Here is a 26,558-nt window from a genome sequence, read left to right as displayed (position 1 = left end):
TAAATCTAAATTTTGTAATCTGTATTTGGTTGTACTAAATCATCTTTAATATTTGTGAAAATATGTCAGGCAGCTACTGTTTCCCAAACCGTGCAGTAAGAAATGGAAACAGACATTTAACTCCATTAATTCATTAAGGATTTATTTTGCCTATCCACATGACCAGCTGCACAAATAGAAGACAGAAACACCCAAGATGTAGAGATAAATCAGAAATACCGTTGTGTGCTTAGTGGTACTGGGTGTGACGAGATGGTTCAAATCCTCTGGGCTGAGTGGGCAGGATGGTCACAACCTCAATCATGCAGACACTCCCAGGTCCATACCAAATTGCTGATTGAAATGTGTCTTGTGCGTTTCCTAGGCATTCTGCAGACTTAATAGATGAAAGTGTCATCCTTGTTTGCAGGTCTCCCCAGGAACATTCATCTCCTGAATCATGAGGACTTACGTATGCTTTGAGCCCAGCCTGGGAATCTCCTGAGCGGAGGTAAGTAAGGATGCCTGAAATCTGGTCCTGGAAAGTCTTTCCTAGTCATCTGGCAGTTAGTCCAGAGGTTCATAAACCTCCTGATGTGAGCAGGGACCAAGATAAATGGCTTACTTCCAGCCTCCAGGGGAATTGAGAGCTTTAAAAAGGTGTTTATACAGTACTGATCCTACTCAAAGATTACAGGTGTTGAACAAATATTTGCAAACACTAATAATTTAACAATTGTTTACTACACTCCAGGCTCTGGGCTGGGTATTTTATGTGTATTTTCTCATTTACTCCTTACAGTGATCACGCAGGATAGGTGCTACTGTCAACATCATAATTTAGAGAAAAGTAAACTGAGACTTAAAGAGGCTAAGTAAATTGTCTAAAGTCACAAAGCTAGTCAGCTCGCCCCAGTATTCAAGCTTGAAGTCAGTTATTCCCTGGTCTCAGTACCCTTGTTTGTGAACTGAGGTGCTGTCTTCCTCTTCCTTTTTTTTTTTTTTTTTTTTGGTGCAGTACGTGGGCCTCTCCGTGTTGTGGCCTCTCCCGTTGCGGAGCACAGGCTCCAGACGCGCAGGCTCAGCGACCATGGCTCATGGGCCCAGCCGCTCCGCGGCATGTGGGATCTTCCCGGACCAGGGCACAAACCCGTGTCCCCTGCATCGGCAGGCAGATTCTCAACCACTGCGCCACCAGGGAAGCCCCATTCCTCTTCCTTTTTTAAACTTCTATTTAACCTGGTTTTGTTTACCAGGTGACTTCAGTGGAGAGATAGTTCCACTCCACTGGAGAGAGAAGGTAGGGGATTTCTAATGAAGCCAATGGATGAAAACATTTCCTGGTGAATACATGCGTTGAGGAGTCTTATTGCACATTAACAATTTGCCTGGGCACCTCCTCCATTTTCTCTAGTTGATGTCTCTGACAAACTTCTCCTATGACCAGATATTCTACATGAAAATCCAGTCATATTTGAATATTATATTTGGCTATTACTTTATTTTAATTAGGTAAAAAACAAATGATATGCCTTCAGTCTGTCAGGGGGGTAGAAATTTAGTATCCCCTTGGGCCTCCCATCTTTCTCCTGTGCTGTGGCCAAATTCTAAGGCATTTGGGGGACGAGGAAGGGTTTGAGAGCCCCTCTGCTGCTTCAGTTGGCCGCCTCTGTAGGTATCTGTTGAGAAACCCATCATTTGCTGTTCTCAGAGCACATTCATGAGTCCACACACGTCACTAAAAAGATGTCCCTGCTTCCTGTCTGTGGATTTCTATGCAGTACTTGAAGGCTTAGAATCATTTTGTTGCCTCTGTGCCATACAGTCATCTGCAGTCTCTGAGGTTGTCCATGACCTTATCTGCTTAAGGCAATATTCTCCAAATTTGTCTTTTTCATACTACATACATTTTTTTATTCACTTTTTTTGACATATCTGGGACCCTCAGTATTAACTTAATATTTTTCTTCAACAAATTGTAATTTATTTTAAAAGGAAACTTGACTGCAATAAAGAGAAAACTAATATCACTTGCCACAAAGAGAAAGCAGCCACAAACAAAAACTACATGAAACCCGAAGGATGTCATTACATTCTAGTTGGATACCTTCTGTCACGTTACATCCTTCTTAGTCTAAACGTAAGCAGTAAAACCAGAAAGACTATCTGCTGCAATGGGAGTGAGGTTGTGGGAGAGAAAATCAATGGGTTAATATTTTAAAAGTACAATCGCACTGCTGTTCATAAGCAGGGTGGTGGTAGGGATAGCACAGGACTGGAAAAATCTGTCATATTCGCCACAATTAATGACTAGTAGTGACCGGAAATAGGTTCGTCACAATTAATGACTAGTAGTGACCGGAAATAGCTCACCTTACTCGGCGGACCTTCGTCCCTTCCTTAGTAAAATATAAGAATCCATCTGCTCAGACTTCCCTTTTGCGCACCTAGGGAGCTGAACTACATCTCCCAAAATGTGCCGCGCGGCACCGAGAATGCCGTCCACCGCCTCTCGCAGCTTTTCCTCTGTCCCTCCTACAACTCCCACAAGGCCCCTCGGCTCCGGGGCCAGGCCGGGCCCGGGGAGGAGGCGGAGGCGCAGGAGTTATGGAGGGGGCGGGCTCTGCAGGGAAGTGCGTCAGAAGAGGCGAGGGGAGAGTAGGGTGCTGTGGTTTGAGCTTGAGGGTGAAGCTGGCGGAGCAGGAGGATGGGCGGTGAGTGAGCGGGGCCGACGTCGCCGGGCGGGGGTCGCGTAGCCGTTCGGTGTTTCCAGCCGTTTGAAGAGGGGCCCCCTCCCCGGGGGCGGCCGGGGTTGTGCGGGTTCTGCGCGGGGGCCTGGGGCGGGGCTTTTCCCTTGGCCGAGTGGTCTGGGGAGGGGCCTGCTCGGGTACCTGAGGCCCCTGGCCGGGGACCGCGGAGGGCTGACCCGCCGCAGCTCCGGCTGGTCTCGACCACCCCCGGCCCTAGGGTGCGCCCCGCGAGGTGACAGCGCCAGGCGTCCGGCCTGGGCGAACCGCCGCTCCCGGTGCTCGGGACCTTTTAAGGTCATTTGAGAGCCACCGGGAGGAAAAAGGATTAAAAAGAATAAAAATACAAACCCAACTTCTGGAGTTATCGTTAATTATTGTAATTGCTCTGATCTCTCCTGAGTCACTTGCCGTTTCCCAAACTCAGCAACCCCAGTTTGCGAGCCCGTTTTCGTGCTCCTTTTTAAGGTGTTTGGCGCGGTCATGGTATATATACTTGCAGTATTTGACTAAGCTTGATCCGCCTTGAGTCATTTTACTGCGGCCATTTACTACTGCCAGTGAGCCCTGTCCACGCCTTGAGAGTGTTAATATTTGCCTCATCCAGAGTTTTCTTTCTGGCTGAGGAGGGATCATTTAGTTTGCAGATGAGGAGTTTCAGAAGTATAAGGAATGGGTAGAGTAGATAGGAGTGAAGACTTTGGCAGCGTAAAAGAGCTTGGCTTAGCTTTAATGGATTAGGGGGCAGATTGGTATCTAGCATTATTATATGTTGTTATTCTCTTTGCTATGCCGTGCGCCTGGGACAGCCTTTCTTTCTGGGTTAACAAACATTTTCACCTGTCTTTTAAATAGCTCCTTACCTCTTAACCTTGTTTTCGAAGGTTTCCCTATGCAGAGGAAACTGGGAGGAGCCGATTTCCTCTGCTTCCTTTTCCTATGCCTTTTTCACACTCAGACCCAGAACACTTAATGCTCTGCAGTCTGTCATTAAAAATGTATGCAAGGTACATTGCTGACTCTGGGCATGTCTATTGTTTGTATCTGTAATGTGTATGTCCATTTCAGTGTTGTCTGTTTTAGTGTGCAGGTGATAGACTAGAGAACAAGACCTCTGTCTCCGTAGCATCCTGGGTATGTGAGCATTCAATAAGTACTTTCATGATAATGAGTTTTGTTTTGAACTTAATTAAAAAATGCTTGCTTCCTTTTTTAAAAAAAATCATTAATGATTATACATTACTTTAAAGAGGCTTGGGAGGGGGAATAGGGTAAAGGGTGATTTTGACATAATTCCTTTCAAAATCTGTGTTTGTCCTTGAAGTCTAACTTTTGTTCTTTCTTCAACTTTTAAACAGAGCAGTCTGAATGCCAGAATGGATAACCGTTTTGCTACAGCATTTGTAATTGCTTGTGTGCTTAGCCTCATTTCAACCATCTACATGGCGGCCTCAATTGGCACAGACTTCTGGTATGAGTATCGAAGTCCAGTTCAAGAAAATTCCAGCGATTTGAACAAAAGTATCTGGACTGACTTTGCTAGTGATGAGGCAGATGAAAAGACTTATAATGATGCACTTTTCCGATATAATGGCACAGTGGGATTGTGGAGACGGTGTATCACTATACCCCAAAACACATACTGGTATAGTCCACCAGAAAGGACAGGTATTTCTCTTATTTTAACTTTTGTCTCCTTTACCTACTCTATAATAGAGAAAGTGATGTGATGATGGCCCCGTTATGTATAAGCAGGTTTGTGGGTTCTTTCTCTCCCCAAAGAAAGAAATCTTATGTATCTCTTTTCTCCCCATCACTTCCCTCCCCAGCTTCCATGAATTACCATCGTACTCATTAATGTTGGTTGGATGAGTAACTGTCCTTATCTTGGGAAAATCATTGTAAATCTTCGTACTTATTTACCCACTCATTAAAATATTTGTATTAAACTCACATGTCATGAGAAAATAATTGGAAAACACTGGAAGATTTCAAATACTTAGTAACTGGTAAAAAGGACTAGTATCCAAACTGAAGTCAGCACATATGAGTTGATAGTCATTTTATATGTATCTGTGTTTTAGTTGATATTATCATTTGCCCACTAAATCTTAGAGGATATAATTCGACCAGTTCTGTGTTTAAGTCTGCATATTTGAGACTGTTTTACAACAATCTTGATGGGGTTTTTAGGTTAAAATATCCATTACAGAAGTAAAAAAAAAAAAAAAATCTAAGAAACTGCCTCTCAGGTTTATTTTGTAAGCATTCTTAACATTTAAAAATTTTAATTTCCAGTTATTAAGATGGAAGCTTAAGAGTTCTTTGTAAGGAACAGCTTTCTAAGTTGTTTCTATTTATGACTACTTCTGTTGGGCTCTTGGTGGGAAGCACTGTATTCAAATCACAGCACAACAGGCTTGAGTTACCATACATCGGAAGGCTGATAGTTGTGATTTTGTATGGAAAAAAGAAAGTAGTTTGGAAAGAGGTGAAAGTTGGTTAAATTTTATTTAAAATGTTCAATTCTATTTATGAGTGCATAGGAGCACTTGATATTTGAATCTTAGCAATCGTTTATTATTCAGTCAACAAATATTTAGTGCATTCTTTCATGTTCCAGGGCCTAGGAGCTTGGAGTACATTAGGGGAAAAAACAAATAAAAATGCCTACTCCTGGGGAGCTAACATTCTAATAAGGGCTGACAGGCAATAAACAATAAATAAGTATAATAGTATAAACAGAATAAGTAATTATATAGTAGAAGATGACATGTGCTATGAAAAATACAGCACAATAAAGGGGCTTTGGAAAAACATAGGGAAGGGGATGTTGGTGGGCATAAGTTATGCTATTAAATAGTAAAGGCAAGATATGCTGCAACAAGAAAATACCACTTGAGGAAAGACTTGATAAAGGTGAAGGAGTTGACCGTATGGGTAGTTGTGGAGGCAGGGAGAATCATTTAGGTTGGAAGGAACAACTGCAAGGGCCCTGTGGTGAGAGCATGCTTGAAGTATTCCAGAACCAGCAAGGAATTCCCTGGGCTGGAAGGGAGGGGGCTGGGGGAAGAGTTGGGTATGTGTCAGAGACACATCCTGGGAGAGGGAGTAGGGCAAATCACGCAGGATTCTCTAGGCGTGATGAGGGCTTTGGTTTTTACTCTGAGTGTAATGGAGCCACTGGGGGGCTTTGTGCAGAGGAAAGATAATCTGGTCACCTAGGAAGATGTGCTGAAAACAGACAGGTGGTTGGCCAAGACAGAAGCCAGGAGACTTAGGAGGCTATTGCACCAATTCAGGTGAGAGATGATTATGACTCAAGACCAGGATGGTAGTACTGAGCAGTGCCTGATTCTGGATATATTTTGAAGGTAGAGCCTCTGGGATTTCCTGATGGAATGCATATGGGCAAGAATGACTCTAAAGTTTCTGGTCTGAGGAACGAGAAGAATGGAATTGTCATTACCTGAAATGGGGAACGTGGCTGATGGAGTAGGTTTGGGGGAGAAGATCATAGTTTCTATTTATTTCAGTCTTTGTCCACTCCTTCTTCCTAGTCTTCCTACTACCTATTCTAATTCATTTTACTGCTCCCCCCTGAACCCATGTCTTAAGCCTGCTGCTCAGAACCATTGGTCCTTTGGGCATTGGTGAAGCCTGTGTGTCACTCAGGACCAAAGAGGTTGCTGTCTCCCCTGAGAACATTTTTCCATATCACTTTTTATTTCAGAGAATAATTACTAAAAGAGATTTTTGTTAAATGTTTAAAATTAAAACAACAAGCAATCATTGTTACTCTCATTCCAGAGTCATTTGATACGGTCACAAAATGTATCAGTTTCACGCTAAATGAGCAGTTTGTGGAGAAATTTGTTGATCCTGGAAACCACAATAGTGGGATCGATCTGCTTCGGACCTGTGAGTAGTTTCAATGCAGCAAGACAATTGGGAAAAAAAGAAAATAATTTTATTTCCCTTTTGTTGAACTCTTTTTGGAACAGGATGACGTTGTACATTGTGTCAACTTGAAATAAGGTCTTTAACATTATCCCAGCAAACTCTGTTCTCTTGATAACACATTTTAGAAGTTAGATACGTACTTAGCAAATCGCAACTATGAAGTTGAGCAACTAATACATTGGGTGACAGAATCCAGACCATCCAAAAGATGTTATTAATGGGCCCATTTAAAGAGGAAGTTTAACAGGGATAAATAATACATTTTTATATTTAAGTTAAACACTTCATTTATTTGAGTTCAGATTGGGATATGTGAAAAAAGTTGACTGCAGGCTTTATATGAGTCAACAAGTGTCAGGCCTGCTGAAGTATTGATCCAGTCTTAGGTGGTAGTAACCAAGGTGTAGATGTCAAAAACAAATGAAAGTATTTATTACGAGCATTCTATTCCGTGATGGTCAGGCGGCCTAGGAAATGCTGTCTTCATATTTGGACCTAGTTTCTAGGCTATATAGAGAGTTACTGGAGCTTGCCTGGAAGAATGACCACGTCATGAGAAGGAACATTGAATAAATGACAAGTATTCAATTTTGCATTGTAAATGCATAGGAAGAAGTTTATTACTAACAGAGTTTGAAGGGAAGTTAGAGAAAAGACTTTTATATAGTTCCAGAAAGTAAAACTAGCACTAAAAGGTAAAGTTTGGTTTACAGTTGATGTTACTACATTGATAATAATTAAAATCATTTGAAAATGTAATGGGATGCTTTGTAAAGTCATCAGCTTTTTGTCCCATGTTGTTGAGGGAATTTATGATAATTAAAACTGCGATTTATTGAGTGCCTGGTACATACCAGATCCTCTGCTTTGTGCTTTATGTATATTCGTTTAACAGGTCTTTTATAATCTCTATTCATTTGCTTGTTATTCCTGTCTTAAGATTCTATAAGGACTTAAATTTGTTTGTATGTAGAGCCAGAATGTTTTGCTTCAAATCTGGTTCTACCACTTATCGTGTTACCTTGTACAAGTTATTTATACCTCTTGTTTCAGTTTCCTCATTTATAAAACGGAGATAATAGTAATAGTACCTACTTCATAGAGATTTTGGGGGTTTAATACACAGATCATGTATAGAACAGTGCCTGACACATAGGAAGCCCTCAGTAACAGTTAATTGTTAGTGTCCTTTTACTTTTTTTTTTTTTTTTGCGGTACGCGGGCCTCTCACTGTTGTGGCCTCTCCCGTTGCGGAGCACAGGCTCCGGATGCGCAGGCTCAGCGGCCATGGCTCACGGGCCCAGCCGCTCCGCGGCATGTGGGATCTTCCCGGACCGGGGCACGAACCCGTGTCCCCTGCATCGGCAGGCGGACTCTCAACCACTGTGCCAACAGGGAAGCCCGTCCTTTTACTTTTATCAGGAGAAAGTTAACATTGTTTTGAATAATGTGCTTTAGGAAAAAACCTCAATATTAGCATACTTCATTCTCACTTTTTGAGAAAAGTTCTAATTAGAATATGACAGAAATTGCCATTGTGAGAAAACTGAAATCATGGTAACATTTCTTTTTTCTCTCTCTCTTTTTTAAAATCAGATCTTTGGCGTTGCCAGTTCCTTTTACCTTTTGTTAGTCTAGGTTTGATGTGCTTTGGGGCTTTGATTGGACTTTGTGCTTGTATCTGCCGAAGCTTGTACCCCACCATCGCCACAGGCATTCTCCATCTCCTTGCAGGTGGGTCTTGTCATCACACTTAGTTTTACCTACTTCTTGTCTCCTTAGGGATCCCATATTACTGCCCTGTTGTGTTGCCTGGAAAGCTCTTACCATGCTCTTATCTAGCTATGTTTTTTTGTTTTTGTTTTTTGCTAAATTTTTCTCCAAGGTCTGTGTACACTGGGCTCAGTGAGCTGTTACGTTGCTGGAATTGAACTACTCCACCAGAAACTAGAGCTGCCTGAGAATGTGTCTGGCGAATTTGGATGGTCCTTCTGCCTGGCTTGCGTCTCAGCTCCCTTACAGTTCATGGCTTCTGCTCTCTTCATCTGGGCCGCTCATACCAACCGGAAAGAGTACACCTTAATGAAGGCATATCGTGTGGCATGAGTGGGAAGCTGCCTGCTTTACAATTGCCATTTTTATGATTTTTTGATATTAATATTTTCCCTTATCTGCCCCCCAATTGTTTTTAATTTAACTCTTTTTTTAATGGGTATACCATTTTATCCTGAAAATCCATTTTATTTATTCACGCAGACAGTTGTTTCTTAATACCACTAAAATTTACATGGAGCCTGAGTGATTCCATCTTTCAGTCAAACTAATCTAGGTTCAGAGTCCAGACAGAAAAAAAATGGGTAAACTCTTGGCACAAATTTGTGAAAGAAAATTGGTAGTAGGAGGCTGACCCAAAGCAAGTTCTGCTGAGGTCTGTTGGATAAAGTTATCTGTTTAACTGGAAACTCTAGTTTGTTTGGGAAACAATCATTGTCAAAACTTAGGTTCACTTTGCTGTTGTAGATAGCCAGTCAGCCAGAGGTATTAGTGCTATTTTCAAGGACTTAGGCTATCTAAAATAAGGAAATTATCTAAGATCTTTTTCTCTAAATATTGGCATATAACTTCATCTGAGGTGAAATATCTTCAGTTGTTTATCTGTACTGTGTCTGTTTACAAGAAAGGAAGTGTTTACATGGAATTTTAACTTTGTAACTGCAAGAATTCCAGTTTAGCCAGAGAAGAGGATTAACCTTATTTTACTTTTTGTTTTTAAAACTCTCCTTAATACGTCAATAGGATTTTCAGTATCGCCAAACCATTTTGGATTTTTGTTCCTTCCCTCCTCACACACCAGACTTATTAAAAGAGTGCTTTTTTTTTGACACTACATTGGGGTCACAGAGTAAAATTCTCCAACTGCCATATGTTTATTTCATCTAAGTACCATAAAGAAGGTTACACCATAATGACCCTCTGGAGCTAGGAAAACTACCACAGGATGTAAAGCTTTGGCTGGTCATTAACTTCCAACTATGGTCTTTATTTCTTGTGGTGAAATGATGTGCCTTTCCTTGCCTAATCCCTTCCTGGTGTGTATCAACATTATTTAATGTCTTCTAATTCAGTCATTTTTTTATAAATATGTCTATAAACATTGAACTTTAAAAAATCTTATTTATTTATTCCATTACTGTAGTACTTGACAGATTTTAAAAAAATGTAACTTAGTAATAATTTCTTACAAAATCCTAGATCTGTCTTTTTTAAAAAATAAAAAAATGAGAAGAGACTCAGAATTGTGTATAGTGTCTGAGTTGATTAAATCTCAGTACCTTAGGATAAAGAAGTACAGGATTCTGAATGAGGATTTTGTGATTTTCTGTGGGAAATGCATTGTTGCACTATAGGTCTATCTTTATGTCCAGTGTTTGGGTCTCTGTTTTATCTTACAGAAAATGTGGGAACCCCTTGTCCCCATTAGAAAATAAGAGACTATTTCTTATGCTTCAGCGTTTTAAAGCATGTTTTCAAAGTAGTTTTGTGATCATTGTGTATCATACTTAACATGGCTAGTTTTTCATAAAGTCATTTAATGGCTGTGGATGTTTATGTTGTATATTAATCAAGTGGGCTTCTGACTTACAACAAAGCCAGTATTACTCTGCAGCCGATTATTGCCTGTGAAATGGCTAGTTACTCAGTTTTCTACCTCCTCCTAACTTTTTTTTTTTTTTTTTTGTGGTACGCGGGCCTCTCACTGTTGTGGCCTCTCCCGTTGCGGAGCACAGGCTCCGGATGCGCAGGCTCAGCGACCATGGCTCATGGGCCCAGCCGCTCCGTGGCATGTGGGATCTTCCTGGACCGGGGCACGAACCCATGTCCCCTGCATCGGCAGGCGGACTCTCAACCACTGCGCCACCAGGGAAGCCCCTTCCTCCTAACTCTTGAAGTTTCATTGCCTTTCAGCACCTTTTGTGGAAGGTAGAAAAGCTAAGTGAACAAAACACAGCACACTTTTGGGAATGAGATTTTAAAATTATTGACCAACATGACATTTTTGGATTTGGAAGTTATTTATTTTATCCCTGCCTCTTGTCACCCCAGAATTACCTGTAACTTACTCTAACACCTGTCTTTAGTGTGCACTGAGGAAGCTTAGTCAGGATCTGACTTTTGAGCCTCACCAGTAGCACCCTTAAATATGGAAAGCTAGCACCATAAGCCCTGGTGCTGAGTATGTGTTGTTTAAGCACATTTCAGAGTAGCTGAGGTCATTCTCTCCTGCAAAGATTTTTTTCTTTGGAATACAAAGGCTTGCATTGTTTCACTTGATGTGTAAATATTACGGTTTTTCAGCTGTCTAATGATTCTAGTCAAGTAGAACCATATGAAATTACTGATATTTGACCATTTTTGATTAATACATAAAATCAGTGGCAAGGAAAGTGCTATTAATCTCTTTTCACCTAATCTTTGAAAGCAACCCCCGAAGTGTAAAAAAATAATTTTCAGATTTTTCAGAATGTGAGTTTTATGGCAACTTAAGAAACATGTTTTAAGATCTTAATTTTATGGTTCCTGATCTCATTTCATGATGTGAATAAATGTCTTCTATATCCTTTTTAGCAAAGACTCATTTTAGAAAATTTCTTAAGGATAGCCATAAACACAGTAAAAGTTAATATAATAAAAAAGGCAGAATTTATTTGTTCAGTTAATATTGTGTGCCTGCTGTCTAGGTCATAATATACTAGGGTCTCGGGAGTTTAATTGTAATGTGTTAAAAGTTTTACCTGGTCTAAGTATTGGTGTGTGTGTGTTGGGGGGGCGGAGGCAATGGACAGAGTTAAGTCACAGGTGAACTGATTGGTGACTCCAGTGAGAAGAAGGAGTTGACCATACAACAAATCAATTTAGAGTTTGTTTTTCCATTCTAGAGACATTGCTAAATTGCAGACTAGCACTGTTAAAACTTATGTAATATAATATCCAGTCATTTTCAATTATTGTAAAGTAGTGTGAGGGCATTTTAAAATTTAATCCTTCCGTAAGCTTTGACCAGAAATGAAAACAACCTGTTGATTTAACCTGATTTTGCCAGTTGTTTCCCAGCAGCTAAAGGAGCAGGTAATGTGTATAGTGCTGAAGATGCAAATTGTTATTTCACAAGCTCCACCCAGCTCTGTCCTGGCACAGATGGGTGAAGTCTCTTGTCCTCCTTTCAGCCCTCTTCTCTTAAGGGAGTAATGATTCAGACTTGAGAGAAATAAAACAAGGAAACACATCTATATATAGGAATTCTTTTTCTTTTGCTCATCAGGTGTTCCAACACACTATTGTAATGAGATATATTTTTCCCTTGGATCAAATTATGATATATGTCAGTGTCCTGCAAATTCATTATGTGAAAAGAATAAATTAGAGTAATTATTTGCTCTCTAGAAGAAGAGATTTAAATCCTCTTCAGTGTTAAAATTTCTGTTAGCAAAATTAATACATTGACATACTAACACTTGCACACTTCCAGCAAACTTGTATAAAGCAAGATCCAATTTATATTACTTTTTACCTTTGCAGAGTTTTAAAAAGATGGAATAAGGAGCGAGAGAATTCTCTTTTGTCTTCACCTTTTAAAAAATTTGAGTTATGGGGTAATGTATCACCTTTCATCTTCAGAGTCTGTCTCAGGATGTGAAATTTACCTCATGTCTCCTACAGCCTTCCAGCCCCTCCCAGTCCTCTAGCCTGTGTTCTTGTTTTTCTCTGCTCAGCTTGTATTGTCACTGGGATGTACACAAGCAGCTCTGAGTCTCTTGTTTGCATAATCTCCCATGGCACCTTCCTTCACAGTCCTTAGTCTTATCTTCACAGCAGAACTATGCCATCCAGTTTTCGTATTCTAAGTCTCAGGGTACCAAAGAGGGCTGCTCAAAACTATTCAGCTGATTCTGTTTAAAAAATTGCTGTTTGACTTTAGTTGCTTGACAGTTAACCCCCACTGCCTGTTGATTTATTACCCTGTAGCACACATGTTTTTCAAATCTCTACAAATGTTAGTTGTTGGAAACTTGTATTCTTTTTCTTCAACTTCCGCAGATGGAGTTTATGTTCTCTTTAAGGAGCACATATTGGAATGAACTCTTCCAGTTTCTCCAACACTTACATGCTTCTCCCTACAAAAGAAGAAGAATGTATTAACTGATTGGAGAGATTGCTGGGAGCATGGCATCCACAAAAAGCAGCAAAGTGTATAGTGGTTAAGTATCCAGCTCAGGAGAGACAGCATACTAAGTTTGTAATCCCAGGTCTGTCACTTAGCCTTTCCAAGTCCCACTTCTCCCATCTGTGAAATGCTATGCTTACCATACCTGCCTCATACAGTTGTAATGAGGATATTGCTCAGCATAAAGTAGCCACTCAGAAATGCTTGACTGGCTGCATTAAGAGTGGATGGGGTTACCCCTAGTGACCTGCCCACCCCACGGGGTGGTTCTCAGTCTATGCTGCATATTGGAGTTGCCTAGAGAACTCCAGAAAATACTTGTGCGCTAGAGATTCTGATTCAGTCCGTCTGGGGTGTAGCTAGGTCACTGATATTTTTAAACCTTTCCAAGTGATTCCAGTGAGTAGCTATGTTGGAAAACTGTGTGTGAAAGCTACATTTAAAAGCAAGAAATTGGATTCTCTCTTGGCAGATTGTTAGACAGTGGGCTTTGTAGAGTAAACAGACCTGGCATGCTGCCTGCCTTCTAGAAGCTATTTCTTTCCCGTGCTTTCAGGCACTCTCTTCTGCTGACATCTGGCTCTTTGAGATGGGCCCCAATCCATCACACCACTGCTAGCTGGTGATGTACCAAGAGTCTACCTGCAGCCCAGGACACTCCAGTGGCTGGTCCTAAGGTTCAGATTTGGCCGGAGGTAATAGAAAGCCTCATTTGTTTTGGCTTCAATTCCAAATTACTTTCTTTAATTCAGTACTTTCAGGGACCCTGTAGTGGGGGGGTGACTAGGCCTCCATAAAAAAGGTGAATACTGTGATCCTTGTCTGTTTATCAGTTCACTGCATTACTTCTCTTTTGATTAGAACCAGAAAGGACAGAGGTATGAGTAACTGACATTAACCTCTACACAAGCCAGAAATGCTTGAGAATGAACATATAAAATGAAGATGAACTAGGACTTGCCTTGATAGGTTGTTGTGAGGGTTAGATAAGAAGGTACATAGATCCTGAAACATCAGAGGTCAGTAAGTACTAGGTATTGTTAGGAGACGAAGGCAGCACAAGTGGAGGAGGGTAGCCTTTGCCCGGCCTGTGTGGTCAGTCTCTGCAGGAGCTGGAGCTGCTGTGGCTTGTCCTGTGGCTGCACTCCAGCAGGGCTTAGCGCAGGGCCGGAGGCTACAGTATCGGGGAGAATCTAGTTTCCTGTTAAGGTTCACTTCAAAACAGGTAGAGCTTCATTACAGACAGGCTCTTTAACCATTCTTGCATGTCATAATGGAAGGTTTTTTTTAAAAGATTGTGTTGTTATCCTTTTTCCCAAACAGGTCTGCACCAGTGTGGGATTTTTTGGTCTTTCAATGATTTTGCTAAGCATCGGTTGGTGATTTAAGGTTAGCTGCATCAAAAATCTGTCTTTATCTTGTTTAAATGGGATCCAGGTCCACTGAGAGAACAAGAGGAACTTGGATTCCTGTGGCTTGTTCTCAGGCTCCTGAAATGAACTACTACCACATGCAATACAATTTGGTTTGGACGGTTCATTTTAAGTGCTGAGGGTAGCAGTGGATTTCAGGGCCACACGTCATAGGGCCAGACACTGAGCGTTATTCATGAACACTTATAATAAGTTGCAAAGTGGCACTTTTCTTGCCCTGCCTGGACTTAAAGGAGCATTCAAAGGTATGAAATATAAGAAATTATCTAAAAAATCTCTAGAAAGAATTCAAACACTCGGGGCTAAGACTTCTTCCAGGACTTGTTTAGGGACAGCAGCATCCACTTTTATTATCATAACTATCCAACCATCCCCCATGGCAGTGGTCCCTTTCTCTTCCCATTTGAAATAAAAAGATGACAGGAGGAAGGAAAGGGAGGAAGAGGCCTTGAGTCTTTGCGTGGAGGGTGCTGCGGCCCGTCTCTGCCTCCATGGATCCCACCCCCCAACTACTAGCCTCCTAGGTGGACAAGCAGAGCTACTCTAGTTAACACATGACTTTCACATCTAAATCACATGCTTCGAACTTAGACATTTGCTTATAACCCCCGCTCTTCTTTTACTGCGTGAGAACCTTTGGGAAAATTACAACACTTCTGAGGTCTCAGTGGGATAATAAAGTCCACTTTTCATGTTTGCTGTGAGGCTTAAATAACATAATACATGTAAAGCACTCAGCGCGGTGTCCAGCGCATCTCAATGAGTGGTAATCATAATTGATCAGCAGATGATTTCGGGTTCCCAGCCCTGCCTTGTCTCCTATGCTTTAGGTTTAAATTTCTAACTGCCTTCAAGGCAGCTCCATTTGAATCTTTACATGATACCTAAAACTTAATATGTCCAGATTTGAACTCATTTTTCTTTTCATCATTTCTCCAATGCCCATTTTCTTTGTTTTCCCTATCAGCTAGACTTTCAGTGGTGACATCATCTTTTTATTTATTTATTTTTATTTTTATTTTTATTTTTTGTGACATCATCTTTGATTCCTCCTGTTCCCTTGCCTTAACCAAGACTTACTGATTCTATGTAATGTCTATCTCACTAAAACCCTGCTATCCTACCCTGGTTCAGGCTACTGGATGATGACACTAGCATTGCTGCCAGCTCGCTCTCTAATCCATTTTACGTATCCTGCTAGTCTGATTTGCAAAAGCATAGATCTGATCACATCAACCTTTTGCTAAAAAGCATTCAATGACTCCTCGTTGCTTATAAAGCATTGATTCTAGAAGCAATCTGGAATTGTCTAAATTTAGTCTCACATCCAAGATCTAGCATTAGCTAGTTCCATCTTTGAAACATTTCCTGTTCCCATTCTTTTACTTCAGTCAAACTCACTATTAATTGTACCCAGTTTGCACTTTCTTAGATCAGTGCTTCTTGTTATATTGTGTTTCTGGAATACTGTTCTCCACATACTCAAATCTTGTCCATATCACTTTGTTGAAATTATATCGTTTCAAAAATCATGACCATTTATTTACCAAATAGAATAAAGTTCACCTCAAATGTATTATTCTTTTGAATACTTATAGCACTCTGAGTAACACCCCCCCCCGTAGCTTTTGTCAGTTTCTACCTTGTTTAACACTGATTACATATTCTCTTCCCCACTAGATCTTACCGCCTATTTATTTAATCTTTGTATCTCGCAACATCTCCCACATAGCCTTGCAAAGGCTAGTTTCTCAGGAAATCAGAGGGAATAACCCTTGAAATTATTAGAAAGCCCCACTGTAAAGTGTATACACGAAATTAGATTATCTAGGAAAGAATTTGAACTGATAGACAAGAGCTCAAGTTTAATATTATGTTGCTACTTTGGAGGGAAAGCTCTGCAACAGTCCTTCAAGGTAACTTTGAGATTGATAGATACAACATTTTCCCGCCTGAGCTAGCAGAGGAAGAGGGTTCATTTTTTGGTCAGTTGGGATGCCACATGTACAATTTAACTCAATCACTTAGGCTTTTGTGATTTTTGCTCATTTCATATGAAGGGCTGTACTAGAAAATATAAGTTTTCTGTTGCCTTGGTTAGGATAACTCCTATTTATTTTTCTAGTCAAGCTTAATAGTTACTTCTTCAGCATAGTTTTTCCTGACCATCTGTCTTGAGTTAGCTCTCCCTCTTATGTGTCCACAGTGCTCTGAAGTTCTTGAATGTGGGAAACAGTAAAGTCCAAGTTTGAAAGTGACTCTGTTTAAACTCCATGGATCTGTTCTTCCCGTACCTCCGTAAAATCTCGGGTAGGTCTCGGGGTTACTTAATAATTAAGAAAGTAGTTCTTTCTGACAGCAACATGAAAGAATTCAGTCCCATCTGATAATCACATTCCAGGCCAGTTAGTGAAATATTAAAACTAAAACACCATTCAGAGTTAAAACTCCATTCTCCCTTGGCTTAGTTTTTCCTCTGGCTGGGAGGTCTGAGACTTGAGCAGCTTCTTCTCTCGGTCCTCAGTCACTTTTTCCTGAGACAGTGACTCCTCTATGGTCAAAACCTGGGAAGAGTAGATTAGGAACAAGTACGGTTGTGTGGCTGTACCAGTTGTCCTCTGACCTTGGGGCTGCAGAGACCCATGCATGTTGCTGCTCTTTCTCTCCTAGGGGCCACTCTGGGGAGTTTCTCAGAGACCCCCTCACCCCCCCCCCCCACAGACTTCCAGACTGCAGTTCTTTTAGCATGAGAAGTCAATGTCTCTCCTTCAGCTGTCTGCTTACCCCTTCCCGCTCAGTGCCTGGGTTGCTGGCAGGCTGGCTTGTCTCCATTGGGGTCCTAGTGCTCTCAGGTTGTTCAGGAGTTCTCATTTACTAGGATCCCAGGTCAGCTCCTTCTGGGGGGAGGACATCTATTCCCCAGGAAACAAGAAGAGCTAATGAATAAATACCTGGGTGATGGGAATGCAGGTCTCTCTCAACTCAAACTGGGGTCTCGTTGCTTTGCTGCATCAGTCCCATCCAGCCAAGTCCTTACAGCTTTTAGCTTTTCAAGGGTGGCTCAGATATTCTTCCATAGGTTTCTCAAGCTCCAGTGGGTACGTGCCCAGCTCCCTGAGTAAAGCCCCTCTCAAGTGACTCAGCCCAGTGAGGGGGAGGCAAGCCCCTCCCACCACAGGGGGTGGGACTAGGGGAAGCCCAGAGCCTTCAGCTTGTCTCTCCAGAGATGTCTGTCTTCTATTTCTCCAAACTCTCATGAATCCCCGAGGCTCTTATAAATCTTTGAGGGGAGTGATGAGCTAAAAGTCACAAGGTCTGTTTTTAGACCACCCCCTGCAAATCCTGCACAGGGGTCTCAATTTGGAACGTGGAGCTTCTGATAAAACTAAACTGAGGTAACAGTATACATTACATTTGAATCCTGTTAAACAGTATTAAATTTTAATATTTTTGTTTAACATCTTCCTTCCTTGGACAACTTAAAACCCATGAGAGCAGAAATCTTGTCAGACAACTCATAGAACCCAGTGCTTGGCACAGTGCCTAGAATATAATAAGATGCTCAATAAATGCTTAGTGAATGATGCATGAATCAATAAATAAAATTCTTATCTTTCTTGAAATATATGAACTAATCCTGTAAGTCTGGTGAGCCACAATACTCATTTTTCAGAGGTGAGTGCATGGAGGTACACATAATTATTAATTTTTTTTTTTTTTTTTTTTTTTTTTGCGGTACGCGGGCCTCTCACTGTCGTGGCCTCTCCCGTTGCGGAGCACAGGCTCCGGACGCGCAGGCTCAGCGGCCATGGCTCACGGGCCCAGCCGCTCCGCGGCATGTGGGATCCTCCCGAACCGGGGCACGAACCCGCATCCCCTGCATCGGCAGGTGGACTCTCGACCACTGCGCCACCAGGGAAGCCCAATTATTAAATTTTGAGACTCGTGTTTCCTTTAATCAGTCCTCAAGTAAGAGTTATTTTCTTGGTGTGTATTTCCTCAGGAGGAGAGTAATAAATCTATTTCAAAAATTATTATTCCCCTCTAATTAGAGGCTACATATTTAAATATGGTTAGTTAAGTAGAAGAAAAAATTGAGAGGGAGAAGGATTGTGAAGAATGAAGTTCTATTTAGTTTAATATTAGTCAATTATATTAGCCAATTAATGTTAATTATAGTTAATATTAGTCAATTTATATACCATAAATAGCCTGTACCATTTTCTTTCCCTTTTTAATGTCCTGCATTAGATAAATTTCAGAGGAGCAGGGATTGTGCCTGTGTAATTCTTTTTACTGTGTGTCGCCCTATATCATTTCCCACTCGAAGAGGAAGTAAGCTCAGTACATACTTTCCTGATGATGACAGGAAGAGACGACACACTTTACAGGAGGGGATGAAGAGGAGAGAGTGGAGAGTGTAACAAAGGAGGACAGCCCTCAGGTTGCTGAGGAAATGATGCCAAAGCTGCCATCTCTTTGGTGCTCATAGCTTGCCCCTGCAAGAATTCTTGTCATGATAAATTTCAGGCTTACGTTTTTGTTGTGACAGTGTAAGACTAAGAGAACATTCAGGTGATGCATTCTCTGGGGAGTCACACTCCTAGTTCAGCCAACATAGCACTGAGAAGATAATTTGTTTCACGGCCTTTCTCCCTGCCACGTCTAGCTGTGATTCTTCCAGTGCAGCCTGGCTTCCTCAGGCTGCCCTGGCCTTCCAGGAACCACATTTAGGGCATCATCTTGCCTTTAGTGTGTGAGAGTAATGGCTTCCTAGAATTGTGCCTCATTCTTCTGGGCTGTTTCCTGCTGAATAGCTGGTAAAATAGCGATTGAATTGATGTATGCTACTGAGATAGTAAGTCACACCTTCCAGGTAAGTTATTTCCATTTCAATACCTGGACTTTCAACACCATAATCCTAATTTTTTTTTTTTTTTTTAGCGATACGCGGGCCTCTCACTGTTGTGGCCTCTCCCGTTGCAGAGCACAGGCTCCGGACGCACAGGCTCAGCGGCCATGGCTCACGGGCCTAGCCGCTCCGCAGCATGTGGGATCCTCCCGAACCGGGGCCCGAACCCGCGTCCCCTGCATCCGCAGGCGGACTCTCAACCACTACGCCACCAGGGAAGCCCTATAATCCTAATTTTTTGCTTCTGTCCTTCTCCCTTTCTTCCTGTCTTTCTTTCTTAATATAATTTTTGAGCACCTCACCTTCCGCCAGGCATTAGAGTAGGCCCTGGGGATGCAGACTGCACCCCTACTTTCATGGCAGTCATGTGGAACATGGGCTACCACTAAACTATGGAAGCATAATATATTTCATTTTTGAATCCATGAACAGTATCCCCAATCATTCCATCATGCTCTTACTTGCTCATTTGGCAGGAAAGATAAAATCTATTCACCATGTTTGTCTCAACATTCTAATGGTGGAATATGTTGTTGCTATGGAGATGAAGAAATATTTTGACTAGGAGAATAGTTTAGAGCCCCTCAAATTACATTTCTTGGCCTACCCATAGAGCTAGTCTCTACATAGCTGTCTTCCAGGGATGAATAATCCAGCTTGCCCTGTCTTGTTGTCTCTAGCTGTGATAACCTCAAGCAACTCTTTTAATCTATGTTCCAGATTTATTGCAAATATGCTAAATGTATGTCCCCCACCCTCCACTTTGTAGATGACATAGCAGGAAGCTTAAGTACCTGTGCTTAGGTGCCCTAACCTGCCCATCAGAGTGTCTCAGTGTGTTCCCTCTCATTTACCCTCTCTGGTTTTATGAAGAACTAGTTCCACACAGAGGCATATCTCTCCATGGAATCATATTTTTAAAAATTCTCAGAAATTTTTTCTTTTAACAGAAAGTTTTGGATTTTTATTTCATTTTTTAAATTTCATATATATTCTTTTATCCTTATCTTCTAAAGGGAGTATCAAAGAAAATAGATCTGTAAGTAATATCAGGATGCAATGACTCATTTCTCCAAAAGTAGCATACTAATTTGATAATACACCCTTTCCCACATTAGCATTTGGCTTTCCTTCCTGTATAAAGGGGAGTTTACTTTCCTGTTAACACATTAAACAGGACTAACTAGTTTTTTGTTTTTTCTGTTCCCTGGGATTGATATTGATTCACCAACAAAAACAAAACATAAAATTATAATAAAAAGAGATGAAGATCATTTAAGTAAAGTAGTAAGTTCGTATTTAATAAAAAGATAACATACACTTGCTTAAAATGAATTATATTGACTACTATTCCATCATATTTCTATCAAGTTCATACTTAAACTCCTGCCCAATAAAAATTTATTTAAAAAATTACAGCTCAACAGTTATCTACTGTATAAGATTTTCCTTTTAAAAACTGAATTAATGTATTTAGCTTATTTTTTGTTGGTTATTTTGCTTTTTTAATAACCATTATATATATGACTATATATTAATTAACCAATGAATTAATAAATTACCCCTTCTGGGCCTTTTTGCTCATTTCTCTTCTAGTTAACATTTTCACTATAAAAGGTGACCTGAAACAGTGAGAACTTGTTCAAATCAGTATATTTTATAGTTTATAATAGCAAGTTGGTTAATGTTTTTACTGTGAGTATGGAAATAATGAAGTATAATGAGAGGCAGTATTTTGAAATGCAAGTTACACACTCAAATATTCAGAGAGGCCAGGCAGGTGGCATAAAAAGAACTAATTGTTGCCAGATCTCCCAGTTTTTCAAGAGCAGCTGTAATTTGCTTTTATAAATTTTCTCCTGATTTTTGAATCTTGGAAATTAATGTTAAAAAATACTATGCTGTTCTGCACTGCCAACAGTTCTAAACTGTTCTGTGCAACCCTCTGGATGATCTTTTGTGACTTATGTGATAGTTGAGAACGTGGGTTTTGTAGTTGGCTTGGGGTTCAGAACACAAATACTACTGTGGGACCCCGAGCAAATGACTCGGCCATACTGCACTTCATTTTCTTACCTGTCACATGAGGGTAATAACTATCTCTCTCATAGTATTTTGGCTTATTGGGAGCATGGGAGTTAGGGGACATCTGAGGAGCTCCAGATCTGAAAAGCTGAATTCTCTTGGAGTTCACTGCTTTGTTCTTTGTTTCACAACTGCCCTCTTAACATTTACCTGGGGAAAACAAATTTTATGAAGAATAAGTGAGCTAAGCTGTCCTTAACATTCTCCCTTCAAACTCAGCCCTTGAGGTACCCTCAGTCCTGCCTTACCATCTTTCTCAACTCTTGTAAATTGTGCTGGCCAACACAGTATATCTCAGTCCACAAGCTCTTCTTCTTCTTCTTTTTTTAAAATAAATAAATTTATTTACTTATTTATTTTTGGCTGTGTTGGGTCTTCGTTGCTGTACGCAGGCTTCCTCTAGTTGAGGTGAGCGGGGGCTACTCTTCGTTGCGGTGCATGGACTTTTCATTGTCGTGGCTTCTTGTTGCGGAGCATGGGCTCTAGGCATGCAGGCTTCAGCAGTTGTGGCACGTGGGCTCAGTAGTTGTGGCTTGCGGGCTCTAGAGCACAGGCTCAGTAGTTGTGGTGCACGGGCTTAGTTGCTCGGCGGCACGTGGGATCTTCCCAGGCCAGGGCTCGAACCTGTGTCCCTTGCATTGGCAGGCGGCCTCTTAACCACTGCGCCACCAGGGAAGCCCCACAAACTCTTCTTACAGTGTGGTGTTGACACTCTTCCCATTAACTGTTCTATGTTTCCTCTCCTTAAATGAGAGTAAAATATAGTGACTGCCTACAGTAGCCATGCTGTAAGGAAACCCAGGTGTATTTGTTTCCTGGCACTGCCATAACAAAGTACCACAGAAAGGTACCTTAAAACAACAGAATTTTATCATCTAACAGATCTGGAGGCTGGAAGTCTGTAATCAAGGTGTTGGCAGGGCCACACTCCTGCCGGCATCATTCCTTGCCTCTTTCTGTCTCCTGGTGGTTTGCTAACATTCCTTGACATTCCTGACTTAGGTGTATCACTCCAATCCTCCACCTTCATAAGGCATTCTCCCTGTGTCTCTCTGCATTGTCTTCCCTCTGCATATCTGTCTCTGTGTCCCCTTTTTATAAAGGACACTAGTCATATTGGATTAGGGTTCATCCGAATGATCTCATTTTAACTTGATTACTTCTGTAAAGATTCTATTTCCCAAAATTCAACTTTTAGCACCAGATCACAAGGAGAGGCCACATGTTGGCTTAGGTCCCATCTGACAGCCAGTATCAATGGCCAGTCACACAAGTGAAGGAGCCTTTGAGACGACTCCAGTCCCAGCCACCATGTAACTGCAACTAGATGATAAATATTGAGCAAGAACTTGCCTGGGTGAGCACAGTCAACCCCCCAAACCATGACAGATGATAATATAGTGACTTTTTGTTGCCTTAAGTCATTGAGTTTTGGGACCATGCAACAATAAATAACGGGAGCATAAGTCACGGTGAGATGGTAAAGAAGTTTTGTCCCCACAGGGGCCCAATATACCCCACGGTTACAAATATCTTTTAGGACCTGTGACTGCATCAGGCCAGCTCTGCTTCTTGTCTAGGCCTGCTCTGGCATTTTTCAAAGTCTTACCATTTTTAGATGCCTAAAGGCTCATTTTTCACCTTTGGCCAACAATTCTCTTATTCCTGGTAAGCAACAATCAATATGCACCCTTCCTTTAGGTCCTTCCTTGGCATTTATGGTGTATAGTTGATTTACAGTGCTGTGTTAATTTCTGCTGTACAGCAAAGTGATTCAGTTGTATGTATATACATTCTTTTTCATACTCTTCCATTATGGTTTATCACAGGATATTGAATAAAGTTCCCCGTGCTATACAGTAGGACCTTGTTGTTTATCCATTCTATATGTAATAGTTTGCCTCTCCTAGTCCCAAACTCCCAATGCATCCTTCCCCCACATTCCTTCCCCCTTGGCAACCGTAAGTCTGTTCTCTATGTCTGTGAGTCTGTTTCTGTTTTGTAGATAAGTTCTTTTGTGTCATATTTTAGATTCCACAAGTAAGCGATAGCATGTAGTATTTGTCTTTCTTTTTCTGGCTTACTTCACTTAGTTTGATAATCTCTAGTTCCATCCATGTTGCTGCAAGTGGGACACAGAGACCGAAAAAAGCTTGGAATTTCAAATGTTTGGAACTAACGTATCCTTCCTCAAAAATGCTAATTTAGTTTTCTACTATAAATGCTGGAAGTGGAAATGAGCAAAAGTTCAAGCTTAAAATAATGTTACCAATGTTTTAAAATTCATATTTTATTTTTATCAGAGTAATTTGCAGAATTTGGGAAGTCAGATTATTTTATTTTTTTTTTATTTATTTATTTATTTATTTATTTGTTTATTTGTTTATTTATTTATTTAATTAGTTTCTGCTTTATAACAAAGTGAATCAGTCATACATATACATCTGTTCCCACATCCCTTCCCTCATGCATCTCCCTCCCTCCCACCCTCCCCATCCCACCCCTCCAGGCAGTCACAAAGCACCGAGCTGATCTCCCTGTGCTCTGCGGCTGCTTCCCACTATCTATCTACCTTACGTTTGGTAGTGTATATATGTCCATGCCTCTCTTTCGCTTTGTCACAGATTACCCTTCCCCCTCCCCATATCCTCAAGTCCATTCTCAAGTAGGTCTGTGTCTTTATTCCCGTTTTACCCCTAGGTTCTTCATGACATTTTTTTTTTTAATTCCATATATATGTGTTAGCATACGGTATTTGTCTTTCTCTTTCTGACTTACTTCACTCTGTATGACAGACTCTAGGTCTATCCACCTCATTACAAATAGCTCAATTTCGTTTCTTTTTATGGCTGAGTAATATTCCATTGTATATATGTGCCACATCTTCTTTATCCATTCATCCGATGATGGACACTTAGGTTGTTTCCATCTCCGGGCTATTGTGAATAGAGCTGCAATGAATATTTTGGTACACGTCTCTATTTGAATTATGGTTTTCTCAGGGTATATGCCTAGTAGTGGGATTGCTGGGTCATATGGTAGTTCTATTTGTAGTTTTTTAAGGAACCTCCATACTGTTCTCCATAGTGGCTGTACCAATTCACATTGCCACCAGCAGTGCAAGAGGGTTCCCTTTTCTCCACACCCTCTCCAGCATTTATTGTTTCTAGATTTCTTGATGATGGCCATTCTGACTGGTGTGAGATGATACCTCATGGTAGTTTTGATTTGCATTTCTCTAATGATTAATGATGTTGAGCATTCTTTCATGTGTTTGTTGGCAGTCTGTATATCTTCTTTGGAGAAATGCCTATTTAAGTCTTCTGCCCATTTTTGGATTGGGTTGTTTGTTTTTTTGCTATTGAGCTGCATGAGCTGTTTATAAATTTTGGAGATTAATCCTTTGTCAGTTGCTTCATTTGCAAATATTTTCTCCCATTCTGAGGGTTGTCTTTTGGTCTTGTTTATGGTTTCCTTTGCTGTGCAAAAGCTTTGAAGTTTCATTAGGTCCCATTTGTTTATCTTTGTTTTTATTTCCATTTCTCTAGGAGGTGGGTCCAAAAGCATCTTGCTGTGATTTATGTCATAGAGTGTTCTGCCTATGTTTTCCTCTAAGAGTTTGATAGTTTCTGGCCTTACATTTAGGTCTTTAATCCATTTTGAGCTTATTTTTGTGTATGGTGTTAGGGAATGATCTAATCTCAAACTTTTACATGTCCCTGTCCAGTTTTCCCAGCACCACTTATTGAAGAGGCTGTCCTTTCTCCACTGTACATTCCTGCCTCCTTTATCAAAGATAAGTTGGCCATATGTGCGTGGGTTTATCTCTGGGCTTTCTATCCTGATCCAATGATCTATCTTTCTGTTTTTATGCCAGTACCACACTGTCTTAATTACTGTAGCTTTGTAGTATAGTCTGAAGTCAGGGAGCCTGATTCCTCCAGCTCCGTTTTTCGTTCTCAGGATTGCTTTGGCTATTCGGGGTCTTTTGTTTTTCCAAACAAATTTTGAAATGTTTTGTTCTAGTTCTGTGAAAAATGCCAGTGGTAGTTTGATAGGGATTGCATTGAATCTGTAGATTGCTTTGGGTAGTAGAGTCATTTTCACAATATTGATTCTTCCAATCCAGGAGCATGGTATATCTCTCCATCTATTTGTATCATCTTTAATTTCTTTCATCAGTGTGTTATAATTTTCTGCATACAGGTCTTTTGTCTCCTTAGGTAGGTTGATTCCTAGATATTTTATTCTTTTTGTTGCAATGGTAAATGGGAGTGTTTTCTTGATTTCATTTTCAGATTTTTCATCATTAGTGTACAGGAATGCCAGAGATTTCTGTACATTAATTTTGTATCCTGCTACTTTACCAAATTCATTGATTAGCTCTAGTAGTTTTTCGGTAGCATCTTTAGGATTCTCTATGTATAGTATCATGTCATCTGCAAACAGTGACAGCTTTACTTCTTCTTTTCCAATTTGGATTCCTTTTATTTCCTTTTCTTCTATGATTGCTGTGGCTAAAACTTCCAAAACTATGTTGAATAAGAGTGGTGAGAGTGGGCAGCCTTGTCTTGTTCCTGATCTTAGTGGAAATGGTTTCAGTTTTTCACCATTGAGGACAGTGTTGGCTGTGGGTTTGTCATATATGGCCTTTATTATGTTGAGGAAAGTTCCCTCTATGCCTACTTTCTGCAGGGTTTTTATCATAAATGGGTGTTGAATTTTGTCAAAAGCTTTCTCTGCATCTATTGAGATGATCATATGGTTTTTCTCCTTCAATTTATTAATATCGTTTATCACATTGATTGATTTGCGTATATTGAAGAATCCTTGCATTCTGGAATAAACCCCACTTGATCATGGTGTATGATCCTTTTAATGTGCTGTTGGATTCTGTTTGCTAGTATTTTGTTGAGGATTTTTGCATCTATGTTCATCATTGATATTGGCCTGTAGTTTTCTTTCTTTGTGACGTCCTTGTCTGGTTTTGGTTCATCACTTTAAATATGTCCTGCCAGTCCCTTCTGGCTTGCAGAGTTTCTGCTGAAAGATCAGCTGTTAACCTCAGGGGGATTCCCTTGTGTGTTATTTGTTGTTTTTCCCTTGCTGCTTTTAATATGTTTTCTTTGTATTTAATTTTTGACAGTTTGATTAATATGTGTCTTAGCATGTTTCTCCTTGGATTTAACCTGTATGGGACTCTCTGTGCTTCCTGC

At 40.7% G+C, this 26,558-nt stretch overlaps 2 protein-coding genes across 4 annotated transcripts in view; both read left to right on the top strand.

The window, feature by feature from the left end:
• Positions 1–2,534, top strand: part of CPOX (coproporphyrinogen oxidase) — a 67,980-nt gene extending 65,446 nt beyond the window's left edge. The window contains exon 8 of the mRNA XM_081234500.1: positions 410–2,534. Coding sequence (XP_081090626.1) covers positions 410–462 — 53 coding nt within the window. The 3' untranslated portion in view covers positions 463–2,534. The remainder of the gene's footprint in view (positions 1–409) is intronic.
• A 31-nt stretch (positions 2,535–2,565) lies between these two features.
• Positions 2,566–9,978, top strand: CLDND1 (claudin domain containing 1). 3 transcript variants are annotated; one of them, XM_081234504.1, is made up of 6 exons: positions 2,566–2,693; positions 3,810–3,860; positions 4,085–4,394; positions 6,537–6,647; positions 8,286–8,423; positions 8,575–9,978. In XM_081234504.1, exons 3-6 carry the CDS (start codon positions 4,103–4,105, stop codon positions 8,793–8,795), a joined length of 762 nt encoding a protein of 253 aa, XP_081090630.1. In that variant the 5' UTR covers positions 2,566–2,693; positions 3,810–3,860; positions 4,085–4,102; the 3' UTR covers positions 8,796–9,978. The 3 variants fall into 3 exon arrangements, with proteins under 3 accessions (XP_081090630.1, XP_081090631.1, XP_081090632.1); XM_081234506.1 differs by having other exon boundaries at positions 2,634–2,693; positions 3,817–3,860; XM_081234505.1 differs by lacking the exon at positions 3,810–3,860 and having other exon boundaries at positions 2,572–2,693.
• Positions 9,979–26,558: the final 16,580 nt, after the last annotated feature.

The sequence above is a fragment of the Mesoplodon bidens genome, assembly GCF_964165515.1.
Source record: "Mesoplodon bidens genome assembly, chromosome: 5".
NCBI lineage: Eukaryota > Metazoa > Chordata > Mammalia > Artiodactyla > Ziphiidae > Mesoplodon > Mesoplodon bidens.
The sequence above is the reverse complement of the archived record's forward strand: the minus strand, read 5'-3'. Positions and strand labels throughout refer to the sequence as shown.